The sequence below is a fragment of the Coccinella septempunctata genome, chromosome 7 (genome assembly GCF_907165205.1).
Source record: "Coccinella septempunctata chromosome 7, icCocSept1.1, whole genome shotgun sequence".
Lineage (NCBI taxonomy): Eukaryota > Metazoa > Arthropoda > Insecta > Coleoptera > Coccinellidae > Coccinella > Coccinella septempunctata.
This window is the reverse complement of record NC_058195.1, coordinates 18,878,891-18,896,352: the sequence shown is the minus strand read 5'-3', so window position 1 is coordinate 18,896,352 and position 17,462 is coordinate 18,878,891. Positions and strand designations below refer to the sequence as shown.

The window sequence follows — 17,462 nt, the reverse complement described above, 5'->3', positions numbered from 1 at the left end:
CATCACACACTTGCCCTAAAATGGATATTTTCTGAGTTATTCACAAAAAACTGTTTTTCGTCTTGAATTTTCAGCTATTTCTTTTCCCTTCACGCCAAAAAGATGAAATTTTCAGGAACTGTTATTTGAACCCTGCTGTAGATTTTTCACCCCTTCTTGAAACCGACTTCAAGTTACTATTAGGAGAACCATGGCAAACTCTCGCAGTTATAACTAGAGAAGATGCTCAAAGTTTTGACCGTTAATTTCTAGACATTTATTTATACGTCTCAGGAATGCTTCGTGGGTTGCTCTTCTTATTTCATCGGGAGGAAGAGATCTGCAAAAGTGTTTAAAAACCAAATTGAGTTTCAAAACTATGAATCTAAAAATCTAAACAAACCTGAACGCATTTCTGACTCGTTCTATGCAGTTCTCTTTATCAGTCAGGGGAGTTGAGTAGACAATATTTTTTATCCTACCCGAAACATAATAGTCTAAAGGAGTTAAATCGGGAGAACGTGGTGGCCAAAGATGCGGACCATTGTTCGCCAACCATCTATCTTCAAATAGCCTGTAGAGGATATTTGACCCATTGATACCATAAGTCAATATGGTTCTGTACTAGCGGCTCAATTATTTGAGTCAATATGTCAGAATATCTATCTCCTAAGGGAGAACATTCTTTAAATAATGCAAACATGTGTAGTGTTCTATCTTACCAGTTAAAGTCCCATCATAAATGTGAACATCGAGAATTGCATTATTTTTGATGGCGCGAAAAACATTGAAACTCCAGGTCTCTTGAAAGTACCATTGTCTGAAGTGGTGGTTGTTCTCTTCATCCCAATAATGACTGTTATGCCATTCTATGTGAATTTAGATTCATCTGTCCAAATTATACAGTCCAAAAAGTTTTCATTCTCTTGAAATCGAATCATCATAGCTTCGCAAAACTCTGTTCTCCTGACGAAATCAGTTTCCTTCAAATGCTGTACCCTATTGAATTTATATGGGGGCATTTCATGTTTTTTTAATATTCTCCAAAAACACTCGATTGAGATAATCCCAGATCAATCTCGGCATCTTTGAGAGAATTTTGAGGATTCATACGAAAATATGCAAGAACTGTAATTTCGTTGTTCTCATCTTCTACTACACTTTTTCCTCTGTGTATAGTTTTCTTAACGAAAGATCCGACATTTCTCAAGTTTGTCATGGTTCTGTTAATGGTATCTCTCGTTGGTCTGGGTCGGTCAGGAAACCTCTCAATGAACAGTCGAATCGTTCTATCTATAACTTTATTACATTCTCCATGAAGTAGAATGAGATTTAAATAATCTTCATTGGTAAAATTAGGCATATCATCGATTTTATAACTTAATACGAATTATCACCAAATTAATAGTAAACACAAAATGCTACCGAATAAAGAGGAATTTGGCAGATGTACCTAATTAATGATATCTATCATGTGAGTGTGGTGCAGAAGAAGAAACTATAGACCACTTGGTGAACAGTTGTAGAATATATCGTTTTCAGGGTGGTTTCGAAGGTATTCATTCGGTTACCGATTCTTTTTTGAGTTGGGTTACTAATTTCAAAATTATTTAATGAGTAATATAAAATGCAATACACCCCTCTCGTTTTTTTCTTTCTTTTTTGTTTTCAGATTATTCTTCGTCAACCATCATAGTAGAAAGAATGGGAGGAAGTTTTTGGATTTTGGCATATGAAGAAGATGTCCTTCAATTTCAATTATTTTCAGCTTATTCTTCACACAAATACATCATCATTACACTTATACGGGCAGACAGAGAGTTTTTTCTGAGGTTTTTATCTCTGTTTTTTTCATGTATCATACGAAGATATGTATGGTACCCCGTTGACATTTTTCTTCTGCTTACACTGAGATCTGGAACGTGGAACAGGTTTTTAGGATCTGTCTCTTGTTCCATTTCTTTACACCCGCTTCATTGTTATTTTCAGATTGTAAAAGTTTGTAACACTCTTTTTCAAAAGAATATATATATATATATATATATATATATATATATATATATATATATATATATATATATATATATATATATATATATATATATCTCATTAAAAAAAAAGAATGTAAAACATGGTAAGTTTTTGCATATGGTTCATAAGGAATTATATATTTATCACTGGAGAGAAAACTGATGGCCGATTAGTTGAAATAAAGAGGTTTCCGATACAAATTCGAATCAAAATTCGCCATCTATTTAGGAACAACCTGTAACTTTTTTCTCTTGCATATTAGGGTAGTAAAATCTAAAACATGGTTTAAGTAACAGTTCCTGAAAATTTCATCTTTTTGGCGTGAAGGGAAAAGAAATAGCTGAAAATTCAAGACGAAAAACAGTTTTTTGTGAATAACTCAGAAAATATCCACTTTAGGGCAAGGGTGTGATGCATACACTCACATTATTTTTCACGTAGATTCAATATCTGCCATAAAAAAATTGGGTTCTAATTTGGAAAAATTGATTTTTCACGATTTTGTGATCCCTAACTTTGAAAGCTATTTTTTCACCCCCTGTATCATGAATCGCGATTTCGATTTTTAAAGTGGATACATCAATCTTACATCTTGAAAAATCCCAAAAATGAAAATGTTCCATCCAAAAACCTCGAAGTTAATCTTGTTTCAGCGGAGCTCTATTTTCGATTTTTTTTTCGAATTTTCCCGCTCAGAAAGAATTTTCCAACCAAAACTGAAAAATGTTACATCAAAATAACTTGAAATTTTCTAAGGAATCTATTTCTGCAATAAAAAAATGGTGTTCTAATTTGAAAAACGGAAGTTGACGTCATTTCCGGAAAAACCGGAGGTGCTCATATGAGCATGCCTTGAAAATATTTTAGATTTCATCAGCATCGTGAAATACTTATAAGTGCTGAATTTCATGAAAATACGTTCAGTAGTTTCCCGTATAAATATGGGTGAGTTTCCTCGTGAAAGACCCTGTATCATTCAATGAACGATCATCCGATTGGTACCTATACTTTGTAATTGCTCTGAACTTTCCGCAAATTACCATTACCCCCTCTAGTCCGATTTTCACCAACTCTGAAATGAAATTGCTCTGGATGTTCTGGAAACTGTCGCTCCCCCCTGTAGATTTTTAGAATAGAATAAAACGCTTGTTTAAATATCTTCTCGGTCGGTACCATATATTTCAGTTTACCTTTACCCATGCACCTTAAGATGCTATATTGTGATAGCGGAACAAGTGTCTTGATTTGACAACTCTTTTTTGTGATAATCATATAATCTTTTTTAATTCAATTATGGATGTATCATATATCAATCCAATACTGCACTTTTATTTTCAAGTCCATTGTAATTATATATTGGCAGTTCTACAGAATGTGTTTTTTAGTGTTATCTCAAAAATACTGTGAATTTCTTATTTTAATAAAAAATAAAAGTCGAAAATCATAATATTCGCAAAAATACCTAGCTGAATTTTTTTAAAGTGTAAAAATAGCGTGAAAACGCGTTTTCATTGTTTTCAAGCACCTAATTCGTTTTCGAAAAATTTTCGGGGTAAAGCCCCGGACCCCACGATTTAGGGCCCCCTAATAGGTCTCAGCTGCTCCAAGTCCGGGCCTGGAACGTAGTCAATTGACCGTTATTTTATCAACCGCCCCAAGCCAACCAGTCGGCCTGTTGACTTCAAAACATTTATTATTACACTTACTTTTTTTGTATATAATTTAATTCAGTAGAAATAAAGAATTGACTGGCTAGAGTGCAAAAAAGAGGACAGTGAGTGGCCGCTGCGGTGGAGCTGAGTTATTTATGAGTAGAATGCGTCATCTTTGTTCGTTTTCCATCTGGCGGTATTCCCCTTGTTTCTGGTTAAAATGCATTTTTATTCGGTACTTTGGAAAGAACATAAATGAATTGTCTGGCGACCAAGCGCAAAAAGCCGTCTTTTCGATTTCACCCTAAAAATTAATAATGTTCGCCTTTGAAGAAAAAATATTTGGTGTGAAAAAATTGGTATCGTTTTATCAACTGATGATTTGCCGCCCCCAGAATATGCCGCCCCGGCAGAGTGCCCGGTTTGCCGGTCCTGACGGCGGCCCTGATCGTCGTGATGCTTATTTCCGCAGTATATGTGAATTCTGCAGTTCATTTATGTGAAGTTTTTCTTAAATTAATACCTAAACTTTCATTCCAAACGCTCTAAGCTTCTTTCAATCTTCAGTTTCCCCAAAACAATCGAAAAGACCATGCATTCCCTATTATGTCATAAAAAACTTTCCTAATAATTTTCAGCATAACATATATACATATATATGTATGTACTAGTAAGCCCAACGATCTATTTTTTTCGTTTCTCGATGGATCCATCTTTTACCACAAAAACAATAAAAAAAAGTCATAAGCGAAAATAAGATAAATCAATCGACCCGATTTATACACTTTAGTGATGTCTACTCCCGGCCGTCCAGTTTTTCAAGAACGACTATTCCACAGATTACAGAGATTCTCTGTAATCTGTGGACTATTCCACCACCAGCAATACCATAGAGCATTCTACTCTGTAATCTGTGCCCTGTGCCATAGAGTCTCTTGTCTTGTCTCTGAGCAATACCGTATCGTATGTCTGATCTGATATCAATGCTGCAGTCTGTTAATTTTTTCCCTTATTTAGAATAGAATGCCGAAGCGAATAATGAGCTATATGCATAATATGCAAGGGCCAAGGAGAGATGGAGCGCCTTCTTACCAAGGATTATAAATTAGGGGTTTATGATCTACAATTTCATACGTTTTTTTTTCTATATTCAGAATATTTTACGGATTTCTACTTCGGGAGAAATATCAGTTCAAAATAGACGGTCGAAAGAATTGATTGATAGAGTAAATAGAGGGAAATGAATAAATATCCTAATAAGTTTTTTTTTCACACAGAAAGCCCTAGAGTCCCACCTTCAACGATTAAAATGAACCACCACTATTCTGTAGACGATGGAGAGCATGTTCCCCATATTTTTTCGAATGTGTAAAACGGCTGGCCAATAAAATTGATGAGAAATGTATCAGGTTTACTCAGGAAAATTCATATTTCTTTCTGGTCATTTTGAACTTTAAAGAATGAGGGATATGCGCTTCATCGTAGACATTTTGATCCTCGGAGCTGTAGTATGAACAAAAAATTATGTTAGGGATATAGTCATCCTTCTGTAGAATCCTTGAAACATTCTGAATAGAAAAAAATCGGTTTATTTGATCATTAGAGCTGTCAGAATGAAAAAAATTTTTTTTTGAGTACATTCTGATACATTTCTCAATCCACTAATTCTCATGGCCGGCCATCCTGAACTTGAAAAATGAGGAATAGGCGCTTCATCGTAGAATGAATAGTTCATTTTCATAATCGGAACTGTAATATGAAAAAAAATATATGTAAGGGATATTTAAGTCAACCCTCTATGTACTTTAGTACATACTTCTGAAGAAGGAATCCTTAAAACATTCTGAATGGAAAAAAAATCGGTTCATTTGATTGTTGGAGGTGGCCGTTCTGAGGCTGTCAGAATGAAACAAATTTTTTTTTAATACATTTTTAATACATTCTGATGCATTTCTTCATACACCATACACCAATTTTCTTGGACGACCATTCTGAACTCGTAAAATGAGAAATAGGCACTTCAACGTAAACTGAACAGTTCATTTCGATCCACGGAGCAGTATTATGAACAAAAAATTATGTTAGAGATATTTTAGTCATCCTGTTGGAGAAGAAATCCTTAAAACATTCTGAATGGAAAAAAAATCGGTTCATTTGATTGTTGGAGGTGGCCGTTCTAGGGCTGTCAGAATGCATAGACCTAATAAAATAGGTATACTCAGAGACAACAGGTTGTCTCTGGGTATACTCATAGAAATTATAACTTACAATGGAAGCGGTAAAGGAAAGAGAAACGTGTTGCCTAGAGAAAGATAGAGCTAGTAGTGGCGAAAAGCTCGATAAAAGCTTTGTTTACGAGTGTTTTGTTTGCTGTTGTTGTGCTTTTTGTGCGATTTTCCCCAGTGTTTTGAAATAAAAGTGTTTAAATAACACTAATACATAATGGTTAAATCTAGTGCAGCCATAAACTGAACAAACTGGCGGTAAAAAAAAAAAAATTCATTCCCATTGAGGAGGACAATTTTATGTTCATGGCAATAAAAATTTAAAAGTAGGATCAGTGCCGTCAGTATTCAACTTCCCTGATAAAACCCAAAAGAAAACTTTTAAAACTGCACAGCTCGCATTTGAGGTCCTATGTTTATATAAACTTTTTGCCTAGAAATTCCCAAAGGAATAAACCCCTAAACTTTTTGTATTGAATTTTGAAACACTCTGTATTCATTTGAATTCATCAAATGAACCATTACTGCTATCGCAATAGGATTTATATTTTTCTTCCCGCGAATTTCTTTGAATTTTCATATTCATGAATTTTTTCAGCTATAAAAACAAATAATCATTCAGACAATGCATGCGCCCAATATTTTCATGTTTGCTCCTAGAATTGTCATGAAAAACGCACGAATAACAGACTTTCCAGAGTACTGAATTCTACGTCGAATGAGATCAAGTGTGTACTTTTCTCACTAATGAATCCCAAAGGGACAATTTCCTGAAACATTTTACAATGTTATATTTCATATTGATTTCTCGGAAAAATCTTTGAAAGCAGCTTATATATGAGAGAAGTATAAAAACGTATAAAAAAGTTGTAAAGCATTAAATTTCACATCGATTGAAAACACGCGTTCATTACACAAATACAATTTTTTCGTTAAGATTTCAGATTTAAAACGTCATAGACCATTTCATGGTCATGGACAGTCAACGGCAATATCTCTGAAATTTTGCTCAACATTGATATACTCTAATATGGAAACGGGTTGAGGAACGCCGCCTCAATCGAGAATTTAGTGATCTATAATAAAAAAAATTGAGGTTTGTTTATATTCAGTTTTCCAGGGGAGATGAATCGAAAAAAAAAAACGAAAACACGCATTTTTGGTCACCAAAAAATTAGCTGAGGAAGAAACCTAGGATAGTTTTGCTGGATGAGTCGTTCAAACAATTGAATACTTATTGGAAGAATTGTTTCTCGTTGTTTTCATCATTGTCAGTAAAATAAAATTCGATTCATTCAGTAGTAGTTGGGAAATATATAAGGTCCGTTCTTCGGTTGACAGTAGAAATGGTTGAATTCTCTATTTGATTTTGGCTATAAAAATTGCAGCCATCGCAAACAACAAGCAATACTGTATTGAGAACGATCCTTCGGCTCCAACACTGAATTGAACGCACGAATAAGCCGCCTCCAGTGGACGGACAACCTCTGTAGCGCCGCGCCGCCTGTTTTGTAGCGGCTACAAACGCTCGATTCGCGTGAGCGTGTAGCCGCTCGAATACGCTTCCAGTGAACACCCGGGCTAATTTTGACTAGAAGAATAAGCTGAAAAAGGACCTCATTCAAATAATAAACCCTATTTCAGTGCAACTCGAAGAAAGATTCAGTGTTTTGCCAGAAGTTGTTGAAGACAGCTTTCTCGAGGGAATATGTTTGCAAGACTTTCTACTTGGCGAACTAAACAAGAAAGAATTGATCCATACAAATTTGTGGCCACTAATAGCTATTATTACAACTAGGGAAATATATTCATATTTCCCGTGGTGTAATCAATAGTTTTTTTCTGATTGAAATCTGTTATGGGGAAATCATTGTTAGATTGTATATGTTTGTAATAATTAAATTTTTAACGTTGCTATGGGCCATGTTTCTGAAAATCATGGTTGACTGGTTTCATTTTGACGTCTTGTCAGAAATAAAATTATTGAAATAATGTCGAACTACGTCGAAACTCAATCGGCAAAAGCCCGTGAATCTTTGGTTCCGGCCAAATCTCAAGCTGCCTACAGTAGAGAGTACGATTGCTTTCAGGAGTGGAAAAGAAAAAATTTGGTGGACGGTGTGAGCGATAATATTTTGTTAGCCTATTTCCAAGATTTGGTATGTTGCTCTGATTCTTGTTATTCTTGATGTATGATTAATTCATTCGATCCCCAGTCGCAGAAATATTCACCAAACACGTTATGGCCGAAACTATCGATGTTAAGATCAATGCTACATTTGAAGGAAAAAACTGATGTCAAATTATTCGATGAAGTCGAAGCATTTGTTAAGAACAAAAATAAAGGATACGTTCCTAAAAAATCAGCAGTGTTGTCCCGGGAGCAGCTCAAGACATTCTTGAGTGAAGCTCCTAATGACGTTTTTTTGATGTATAAGGTAAAAGTTTAATTTTGATTTCCTCTGTTTATAAGATTTTTACATTCACAATTTTGAAGGTTGTTTTAATAATGGAAATCTTTGGCGCCTGCAGAACACAAGAGCTGGTGAATATGCTATCTTCAGATATCGAAGATCGTGGGTCGGTAATCATAATTAAAGTCTCAAAAACTAAGAATGATATAAACAGAATATTCACTATAATTGATGAAGAAGATCTGGGTGCTGCTCGTTTGGTGCGGGAGTATTCGGCGTTGCGTCCGCAAGGCGTTCTTAGGTTCTTCGTAGCTTATAGAGATAAGAAGTGTACTCTTCAGCCTGTCGGCAAAAATACCTTCGGAAAAATTCCGAGTAAGGTTGCTGAATGGTTGGGATTAGATAATCCGAAAATGTATACAGGCCATTGTGGAAGACGAACATCCGCGACTTTGGTTGCCGATGCGGGAGCCTCAATGACAACACTCAAGAGACATGGTGGTTGGAAAAGTTCGTCTGTTGCAGAAGGCTATCTGGCTGACAGTATGCTGCACAAAAATAAGGTAGCGAAGATGATAGCAGGTGTGGAGGGAGAGCCATCTGCAGCATCACAGTCTTTGAAGACCGTTTTGGGAGAATCGTCCGAGACTGCTGCTGCACGGAATGTTCTCAAGAAAACTGTAGTCTCGTCGACGAATAATTATGAACAAGATATTTCTTCTTCCTTTGTATCTGGTGGAAAAACTTTCAGTGGAAATTTCAACAATTGCAGTTTCCATTTTGTTACTAAATAAAGAAATAAAATATGATTTGACGTTTTGAAAGAAATATGATTTCGCCTTAGTTACCATGTGTCATAACACACTCATATTTCCCTAGGGAAATATGGAATGTCAGTTCATATTTCCCTAGGGAAATATGAGTGTGTTATGACACATGGTAACTAAGGCGATATAGCTCAATATTGGTTCGATCAGAAAAAAAATTTCTTAGGGGCGCATTTTATGAGAATTCGCCACAGGCGCCAAAATCCTAGTTCCGGCCCTGAGTCTCTGCTTCTATTTTCTCCCCAATTTGGAAGTAGGATTCAATAATAAATGCTTTTTGCACGTCCGTAAAAACCTTCTTTATAATTTTCTGATAATTTTAGTTCAACAACAATCCAAAATACTAACTTCTAACTTGACAGTTCACCTGGAAAATAGTACACCAAAAGCTAAGAATTACGTTAAGACACGAAATATCGACGTTCGAAATTCCATAGCCTACTTGACGTCGATTTTTTTTAACGCACGTTATAATTGAAGAAGTAAAGAGGGATGACATTAAGCCTGTCTGACACATCTGAAGTCAAAAAAGTATCGGATTTAAAGACATAGAACAAGAGCTGAAGAGAAGTGTGCATTTCACCTAAGATTTTCTCTCGCCAGTTGAACCTGGTGCTGTAGCTATGTAAAAACATACCTTGCAATGACATTGGAAATCGTTTCCAAGGAAACCCGAATTAACGTTTCTTGTTTGGGTTTGAATGTGTTGTTTGCTTTTGAATCTCCCATAGTCCCATCAATTTTTCTATTAGTAATCAGGGCACAGAACATAAACATCAAGAGAATGGTAACTCCCGTGCTAATCTATTTGACCGTGTTTTTTGTCTGCGACACTAGCGCTGCAACAGCGTACTGTGAAACTACGTTCTTTTTGCCCGTGCGGCTTCCGCTTCCTCCCGTCCGGACCAGAGATATAGAATCTATAGAGATATTCTATATCTCTGGTCCGGACCTTACTAGCAGCAGGCGGGAGATTCAAATCGACGAAGACGCATTGAAAGAGCGCCGAATCAGAGAAATAATGAAAAATTCGAAAAAAATTTTGAGTTTTATAGGAAAATAAAGGATGAAAAGAACCTTTTATGATTTCTTGTATTTTTTTTCCTGTTGGTACTCAGAAAAAGTAATGAAACCAAGAACAGGAAGGTTTTTCTTCTTTTATTCTCCCTATTCAACATAAAATTTTTCTCGAATTTTTCATTATTTCTCTAATTCGGCCATCATTCAATGCGTGCCCGTCAATTTGAAACAGCACCTCGAGTTATTTTGCAGGGGTGAAAAATTGGTAATGCTAGTATTGCAAGTCAAAACAAGTTTTGTTTTCTGCTAAGTTCAATTGACGATTTAGAAAAACAATTTCATAATTTTCATACTTCCAAATGAATGCTTTTTCTCATCTGTAGAGCTTGTTCCATGAGCTGTATCATATTTATGTCTGTCACCAGAGTAAACGCTCTGGTAACTTTCGGTTACCAAATGTGTATATACGGACCAGACACTTCATAGGGTTCTCTAATGTTGTCAAAATCAGCTGACTGTTCGTTGTCGTGGAGCACACAAGCTTTTTCCTCCATTTATTCCCATACTGTTTCAGTCGAGTTTGAGTGGTGTTTTGTGCATGTTTTTGGAAAAAATTTCGTTCCTGACGTTAGATCTCCTAATCATGGATAGTTCGTTTAATCGAGTTTTTTTTCTTAAAATTCCGAACAGTTGGTATTCTAAAGAATTTCACATTGTCGCTTTCACCTGTACATATTTCAAAACCGCAATGAAACTACAATTTCTTTAATAAAAATATAAATTATCCTTCACAAGTTTGTAAATCTTAATCAATTCCAAAATCACAAGATACACAAAATAACGATTTTATGAATTCATAACCTAGAAAGCCTGGCCTGGATGCTCCTTAAAACGGTGACCAGATCATCTGTGTTTGGTTTACTGTAAAGATTCGACAAAATACCAGCGACAGCGTCTTGGCACAGAGAAATCACCCTTCTTTTGGCAACATTGTTGTATTGACCGCTATCTTCTAAGAAGCAGTTGATCAAAGCTGCAATGGACTCTGCAAAATGGAACTCATGTTCTTCAGTTTTCCAGAAAGATTCGTTACTTGTGATCGATATTAATCGGTTGTAGACGATTATCAGTTTTTCCATTGGGATGTTCATGGAAATTAGACTTCTTGGTACCAGAGATTTCGAAGCTCTGAGTGTCACACTTATAACTTCTAATTCGTGTACTAAATATTCCAATGGGAAACAATTAACTGAAGACGAATATGTCCTAGCTAACAGTTTAACTTTACTCAGAATTTGGCTTAACCTATCATTCGCGCTATTTATATGGGCCGAACTCTTCAATTCATTCTTCAATATATTCTTCCATATAGATTCTACCAATGGAGCATCTGAGTATCCCGCACACTCGATGATCGCCAATTTGCACTCCCATAATTCGAACGGTTCGGCAAAATTCTCATAAAGTTGAGAGATCTGATAAAGCCCTGAATCTAAAGCGGATATGGCGTCATTGATAGAGGGAGTGCGGCCATTGTTCATATTTTTCAAAGCGCTGAGTATCTGTTCTTGAACCTTCGCGACGTCCAGTTTGTCTTCCAAGTCCCTTAGGTATACGCCAAGACAAGGGGCGTATCCTGTTTGAGAACTGCTCATACACATTATCGCCCGTGCAAGGTAAGCCAAACGCTGCTTCAAATTGAGAGTGTTTCCCTCAACGGCAGCCAAATTGGCCAATATCTTCGCGGCCGCGGAATGATTGTTATTGCTTTCGTAGTATTTCCAGAGTAGATCCATAACCTGAAAAATTATTTGACAGTAAAAGCAATCGTTGACATGTCGATTGTCAAATTTATAGTTGTCACTCAGCAATACTAACCTCAATGTCGCAATTCTGCTGCGAATGATGAGTAAGGAACATTTCTAAAGAATGATTACTTATTTTGATGAGATCATTGGTCATGTGCTTGGAAATCATCCAACCGTACACCGTGATTTGCATTATATCGTCATCAGTATCGAGGATTTCTTGGATTATTCTCCTTGTCATATCTACGTTTTCTTCTGGAACAGACTGAGGTCTGCTTACGTTACTGGCGTTAGAATCTTCGCTCTGCTGGTGGACGGTATCCAACATGTGCAGAATTTCCTGGTAAATTTCATCTCTTTTACAATAGTAGCTGAGTCCTTCATTATCAGCTTCGTCCCTGTGTTTATAGAAATGTTCCGCAATTCTATCGGGATCAACTTTCATGGCGGTTATGTAACACAGTTCAATTACTGCCTTATAAGCTTTCAGATTGGTGAACTGGATGCAAACCTCTCGCAGGATTATGTTTGGTGTAATAGACTTGCATAGGTTCAACGCGGACGTTATGAGTTCTTCTTTTTCATCGGAGTTTTGTGTACCTAGTAAAACAAAACATTAATGATTGTTAGATTGTAACACCGACAAATTTTCACCTTGAGAAGCCTTCAACATTTCGATAGCCTTGGAAAATGCAGCATCCTCGGATTTGTAAAAGCTTGGGCACACCTGTCTCAATCTGCCGGCAATGGAATCGACAGATGCGTTATCACCTAGGTAACTGTTGACCAGGGATGTTATGAGAGCGCTACACATTTCTTGGCCTTGAAGGCACAAATCTTTGAAAGTTGTATTTTCCAACATTTTTTGGTGGTTTTCCTGCATCGAGGCAATCAGATCATGAAGCTGATGTTCGCAGAGAATTTTCCAGAGCCCGAGGACTTGGCAGCAATGGCAAACCATCATTTTGAGGGAGTCCAGGGACTGCCTACAAGATGATCAACAAGACTGGTCAATTTTCGCTGTTGTCAGATGGTTATTTGAGTGTATTCTAAAGCCTCTCTGCAGCTAAATCTACAAACGCGATAGGTAGGTTATGTTAGATCTTGAAACTACATTACCTACCTAACCAACTTGTCGCGTTTGTGATTTTCGCCACCAGGTGGCTTCATTTGTGATGTATTTGAATCGCCAATTGAAATAATAATAGTAAACAAACTTAATTTCAAATGAGAGTGAACAATTTCTACATATTATAATTCACAATGAAATGGAATTGTGTCACATAAAACAAATGATCTTAAGTCATCTCTAACTTTTTCATATCAAAATTAAGAAATTCATCTATAGAATAAGGTTCTATCTTGGTGAGAATCTTCAATAACGGTACTACATAATCATAAGCTCATTTACTCACCTTTCTTCCAACTGCGCATCCTGTATGGTATAACTAGACCGAACCATGGTATTATTCATGGAAATATTTTGACTTTGAGTGGGTCCACAAACGCAGAGCTGCGTATTCATCAGGAGGAAGTTGTGCAAAGCCATGAGGTTATTCAAAACCATCCCAACTTGCTCACCATCAACGGTTGAGGAAAAAACGAAAACTTTGGATTTGGGATCCAAGACAACTTGTCGTACACAATTCCTACTCCAAACCGGTCTCAAAATTCTACCAAAATACAGATAGAGTCCGTTGTGTTTGGAGGAAAACTGAAATATCGAAGTGGCGTCGAACGGCATATTCTGGGTGAGGCTCAAATTTCCCGCCTGAAATTGATTTTGACTCAAATGATGAGGGGCAGGTGTTGAAATTATGTTAGGTTGAAAAAGGGCGGTTCTGAGGTGAGTTTGGTTGTATGCCGTGCTTCCTGCAAGCTTAGGTTCACCTCCAAAGATGAAAAAGGCCCTTGTGGCAGCCTCGGCCAGCTCTGCGTTCGTCTGGGACTCCAGAGAGGCTAAAATCAAACTTGTGGCACACGCCTGATCTTCCGTTTCGATCATGAAGAAATTCTTGACCGCCTCCGAGTCTGCGCCTCGCCCATCAAGGAGGAACTGTCTTAAGAGATCCACAGGACGGAGTTTCAGAAGTATATGAACCCCTTGAGATGTTAAAACTACGTATTTTTTAGGCGGCTCATAATGTTGACGAACAACAAGGGGTACAAGCTCCTGAAGAGGATCGTAAAGTTCTGTAGATGGCAGTGCTGAAAAAAATTTCGTAGTCAATCCTGATCATCTTATATGCTCGCTTCATGCATTATCGACGTCGAAGCGGGGGTTTGAATCCTCGAAACAACACCCACATACAAAATAATTTCTGCCGTTTTCTTGCGAAAATTCTGTAGATAATTCTACACAGATTTTTCAGCTGTTACAAACGGGCTTAAAACGATATTTTGAAAATTCCCATATATATATACATATGAAAAGTATTTAAACTGACGGAAAACTCATATGCATCACTTTAAGCGTTCAAAACTGATGAAATTATTTTACCAATTTAACCTAGAGTTATATGAAATAAATTGATCTATGCATCTGCTCACGATGTCGATCATTCTTGAAGCGATTACAATAATTTCAGTTATGTTTGGAAATGACGTATGTTCCAACAGGCTGTTTACCCCTGGATTCAAATTGTCTTGTTTCTTTACCTTGCCTAACTTCTGAGACTGCTATGGCTGAAGCCCCTAAATTTAGTGTGGTATATGCTTCCATCAAGGAATGACTGAATGGAAACATGTCAGCAGATATACACCACAAAACATCAATTTCATTCACCGTTGACACTAACACACAATTACGGTCCCTATAACTTCCTGTATGCACCATCCTAGGTCTTACCGTTATGTTTGCCGAATAACCTGGTGGTAATCTGACATGCTGCAGGCATAAAGTATACGGTCGTTGGTTAGGTTGAGTATTACTCAAACTTGAGGTAGATAAATATAAACGGATACCAGTTTGTGTGACTGCGACCAAGTTTGTGAATGGAGATTCCGCACTTTCCACTGCACTTATAAAAACAATTGGACGAAAGCTTTGAGAATCTAGAGTTTTAACAGTGTGAACTGCTTGCTGCACAAGATTAGATTGGGATACTTTAGTTACACGAGAGTAGCAATTCCCCTTTTCCCCTAAATCGCACACTTCAATAGCACCTTTATCTGTTAAAACATACAAAATGTGTCTCGAGTTATCAACTGAAATTTGAGCAATTCCATCGTCCTCCCCCAGAGCTGCATTAATGAAAGCTGGTACCAAAAAGGACAAGGTACTTGTGGAATGATTTACCTTCTTACATCTCTTTCCAAACCATCCACTTTCAGCTTGATATTCTAACTCAAACACGTTTCCTTCTTTGCTACCTAAAAATATTCGCCCCTGGGTCGTTCCAACCACTGTAGATATTGTTGCACCGTCTGTGGGAATAGTGAACACTGGATCGGGTATCAACTGTATCTCAGCCATTGTATCATTAGGACTTTCTCCAAATGTTACGCCCAGAACAACTATGTCTACAGAAGTACACACCACTAACAGATACTTGATAAAATTGTGAAAAACTCTAGGTTTTGGTTTCACTAATCCTACACAAAGAATTGTTTCACTCAATCCGTCAAAATAGGCCAGATCAGAATTTTCTTCATATGTCCACACATAAATGTCACTGTCCACTGTTAACCAAGCGCGGTTTATTTCAGGAAATAGCCCCATCATACAGTGGCATTGCACATGTCCGAAATGTTCCATAATTTCAGGAGGAAGAGGAACTGTTTTCAATGATTTCATCTGTGTCATGCTGTTTACTGTTAGTTGCATGCTACTCAAAACTGGATAATCATGCTCGATAAAACCGCTGGCCGTGGGGCCCGACTGCGGCGACACATTCAATAAATTAGTTAAGGTGGGTGCTAAGCTATCCTTGCTCAAGAAATTTTCTACAGTTCTTCCTGCTACTTCTATTCTTTGGGAATCCAGGCGGACGCTCTCCATGAAGCTTTTTTCGTTCTGTCGTGAAATATTCATTTTGGAGGAGAATTATGTGTAAATTAAAACCTTTCACGTTTGTAAATAGTAAATAAGAAATATAAGGACAAGAATCAACGCCGCTTCAGCGGTTAAAATCTCTCCATTTTCAAAAATGTGAGGTTAGAGCCATAGAGAAAGGTTGTTTCTGGTTAGAGCACAGAACACAGTTATTTAGGGCTGTGGTCCGTACATACACTTTGGCGTCCGTAGATACACCGAAAGTTACCAGGCGTATGGTCCGTATATACACATTTGGTAACCGAAAGTTACCAGAGCGGTTACTCTGGTGACTGATATTGAACCGAATTGTCAGGAATTCGATATATACGGACCGCCCACTTACTAACCAGAAGTAACCAAAGTGTATATACGGACCACAGCCCAGAGCGGTTACTCTGGTGACAGATATAGAACTGAATTGTCAGGAATTCGACATTTATGGACCGCCCACTTACTAACCAGAAAAAACCAAAGTGTATATACGGAACACAGCCTTGGTTTCTTCTGGGCTATGGTCCGTATACATTGAACTAAAGTAAAACTTTCTTTAGTTCAATGTCCATATTAGTGAGGTTAGGCGGGAAATTTGAATCGCGATCCATCTGTGGATCTGGTCCCTGAATTCCCTATGCATTTCTTATGGGACTAAAAATGCCGCGTACTTCTCGCCTGTTTTTGGATATTTTAGCGAATTTCTTAAGATTTATTTCTGTTGGAATGTGTTCTATGATCCTTTCTTAACAAGTTGAAAACAAAATTTCGTAATAAAATGGTATATTTTTTTAATAATGGTGTTAGTGATCCGGCAACATTGTAAAAGGTAATAAGAATTTTACAATTTCGAGTGTTTTAATCTAGTACAAAAGTGGTGAAACAATCCCCCACCCTGAGTTACTATAAATTTGGTCCTTCGAGCCGGATTGGATTGGAAAATAGTCCAGGAAAGAAAATAACAAGTGAAGTGAGCACGGAAAATTCCACGAGGCATCGTAGACAACGGCGTAATACGTAAGCAAAGTACGTATCAAGCGAAAAACAGAGAGGTCCGAGTCAACAGCGACGACCGAGACAAGGACACAGATAGCAGGTGGCGACGATCACGCAGGCAGCAGGCAGCAGGTGACGAGTGACGAGGATCACGCAGGCACAAGGTGGCGACAACCACGCAGGCACCAGGAGACGACGAGCACGCAGGCCCCAGGAGACGACGATCACCTAGGCAGGCGCAATAATAAACAATAATCCAAGTCGCGAGATAGCGCACGTAGGCAATTGTGAGTACCTCCAACTCCCATCCACCTTCCGACAATTTCATTATTTAGACGGTTGTTTTGAATTTAATAATGGCGGACTTAGATTTAACGCAACTACGTTTCAAGCGTGGTCAATGCAAGGCAGCATTGACTCGATTAAAAAATTATGTAGGAAAACAAAATTTACAAATAGATGATAGTTTTATTATGCAATTTA

At 37.4% G+C, this 17,462-nt stretch overlaps 1 protein-coding gene across 1 annotated transcript; it reads right to left on the bottom strand.

Moving 5' to 3' along the window:
• Positions 1-10,897: 10,897 nt before the first annotated feature.
• On the bottom strand, positions 10,898-16,126 carry LOC123316673 (nuclear pore complex protein Nup155). The gene is made up of 5 exons (XM_044902864.1): positions 14,615-16,126; positions 13,372-14,164; positions 12,611-12,942; positions 12,027-12,556; positions 10,898-11,947 (listed from the first exon to the last, which is right to left on the bottom strand). The coding sequence occupies exons 1-5, from the start codon at positions 15,987-15,989 to the stop codon at positions 11,003-11,005; spliced, it is 3,975 nt and encodes a 1,324-aa protein (XP_044758799.1). The 5' UTR covers positions 15,990-16,126; the 3' UTR covers positions 10,898-11,002.
• Positions 16,127-17,462: the final 1,336 nt, after the last annotated feature.

Coding starts and splice junctions, on each gene's coding strand:
- LOC123316673 (XM_044902864.1), bottom strand. CDS start 15,989: ATGAATATTTCACGACAGAACGAAAAAAGCTTCATGGAGAGCGTCCGC. Junction 12,557..12,610: donor AATGTTGAAGGCTTCTCAAG/GTGAAAATTTGT, acceptor TTGTTTTACTAG/GTACACAAAACTCCGATGAA. Junction 11,948..12,026: donor AGCAGAATTGCGACATTGAG/GTTAGTATTGCT, acceptor ATAATTTTTCAG/GTTATGGATCTACTCTGGAA.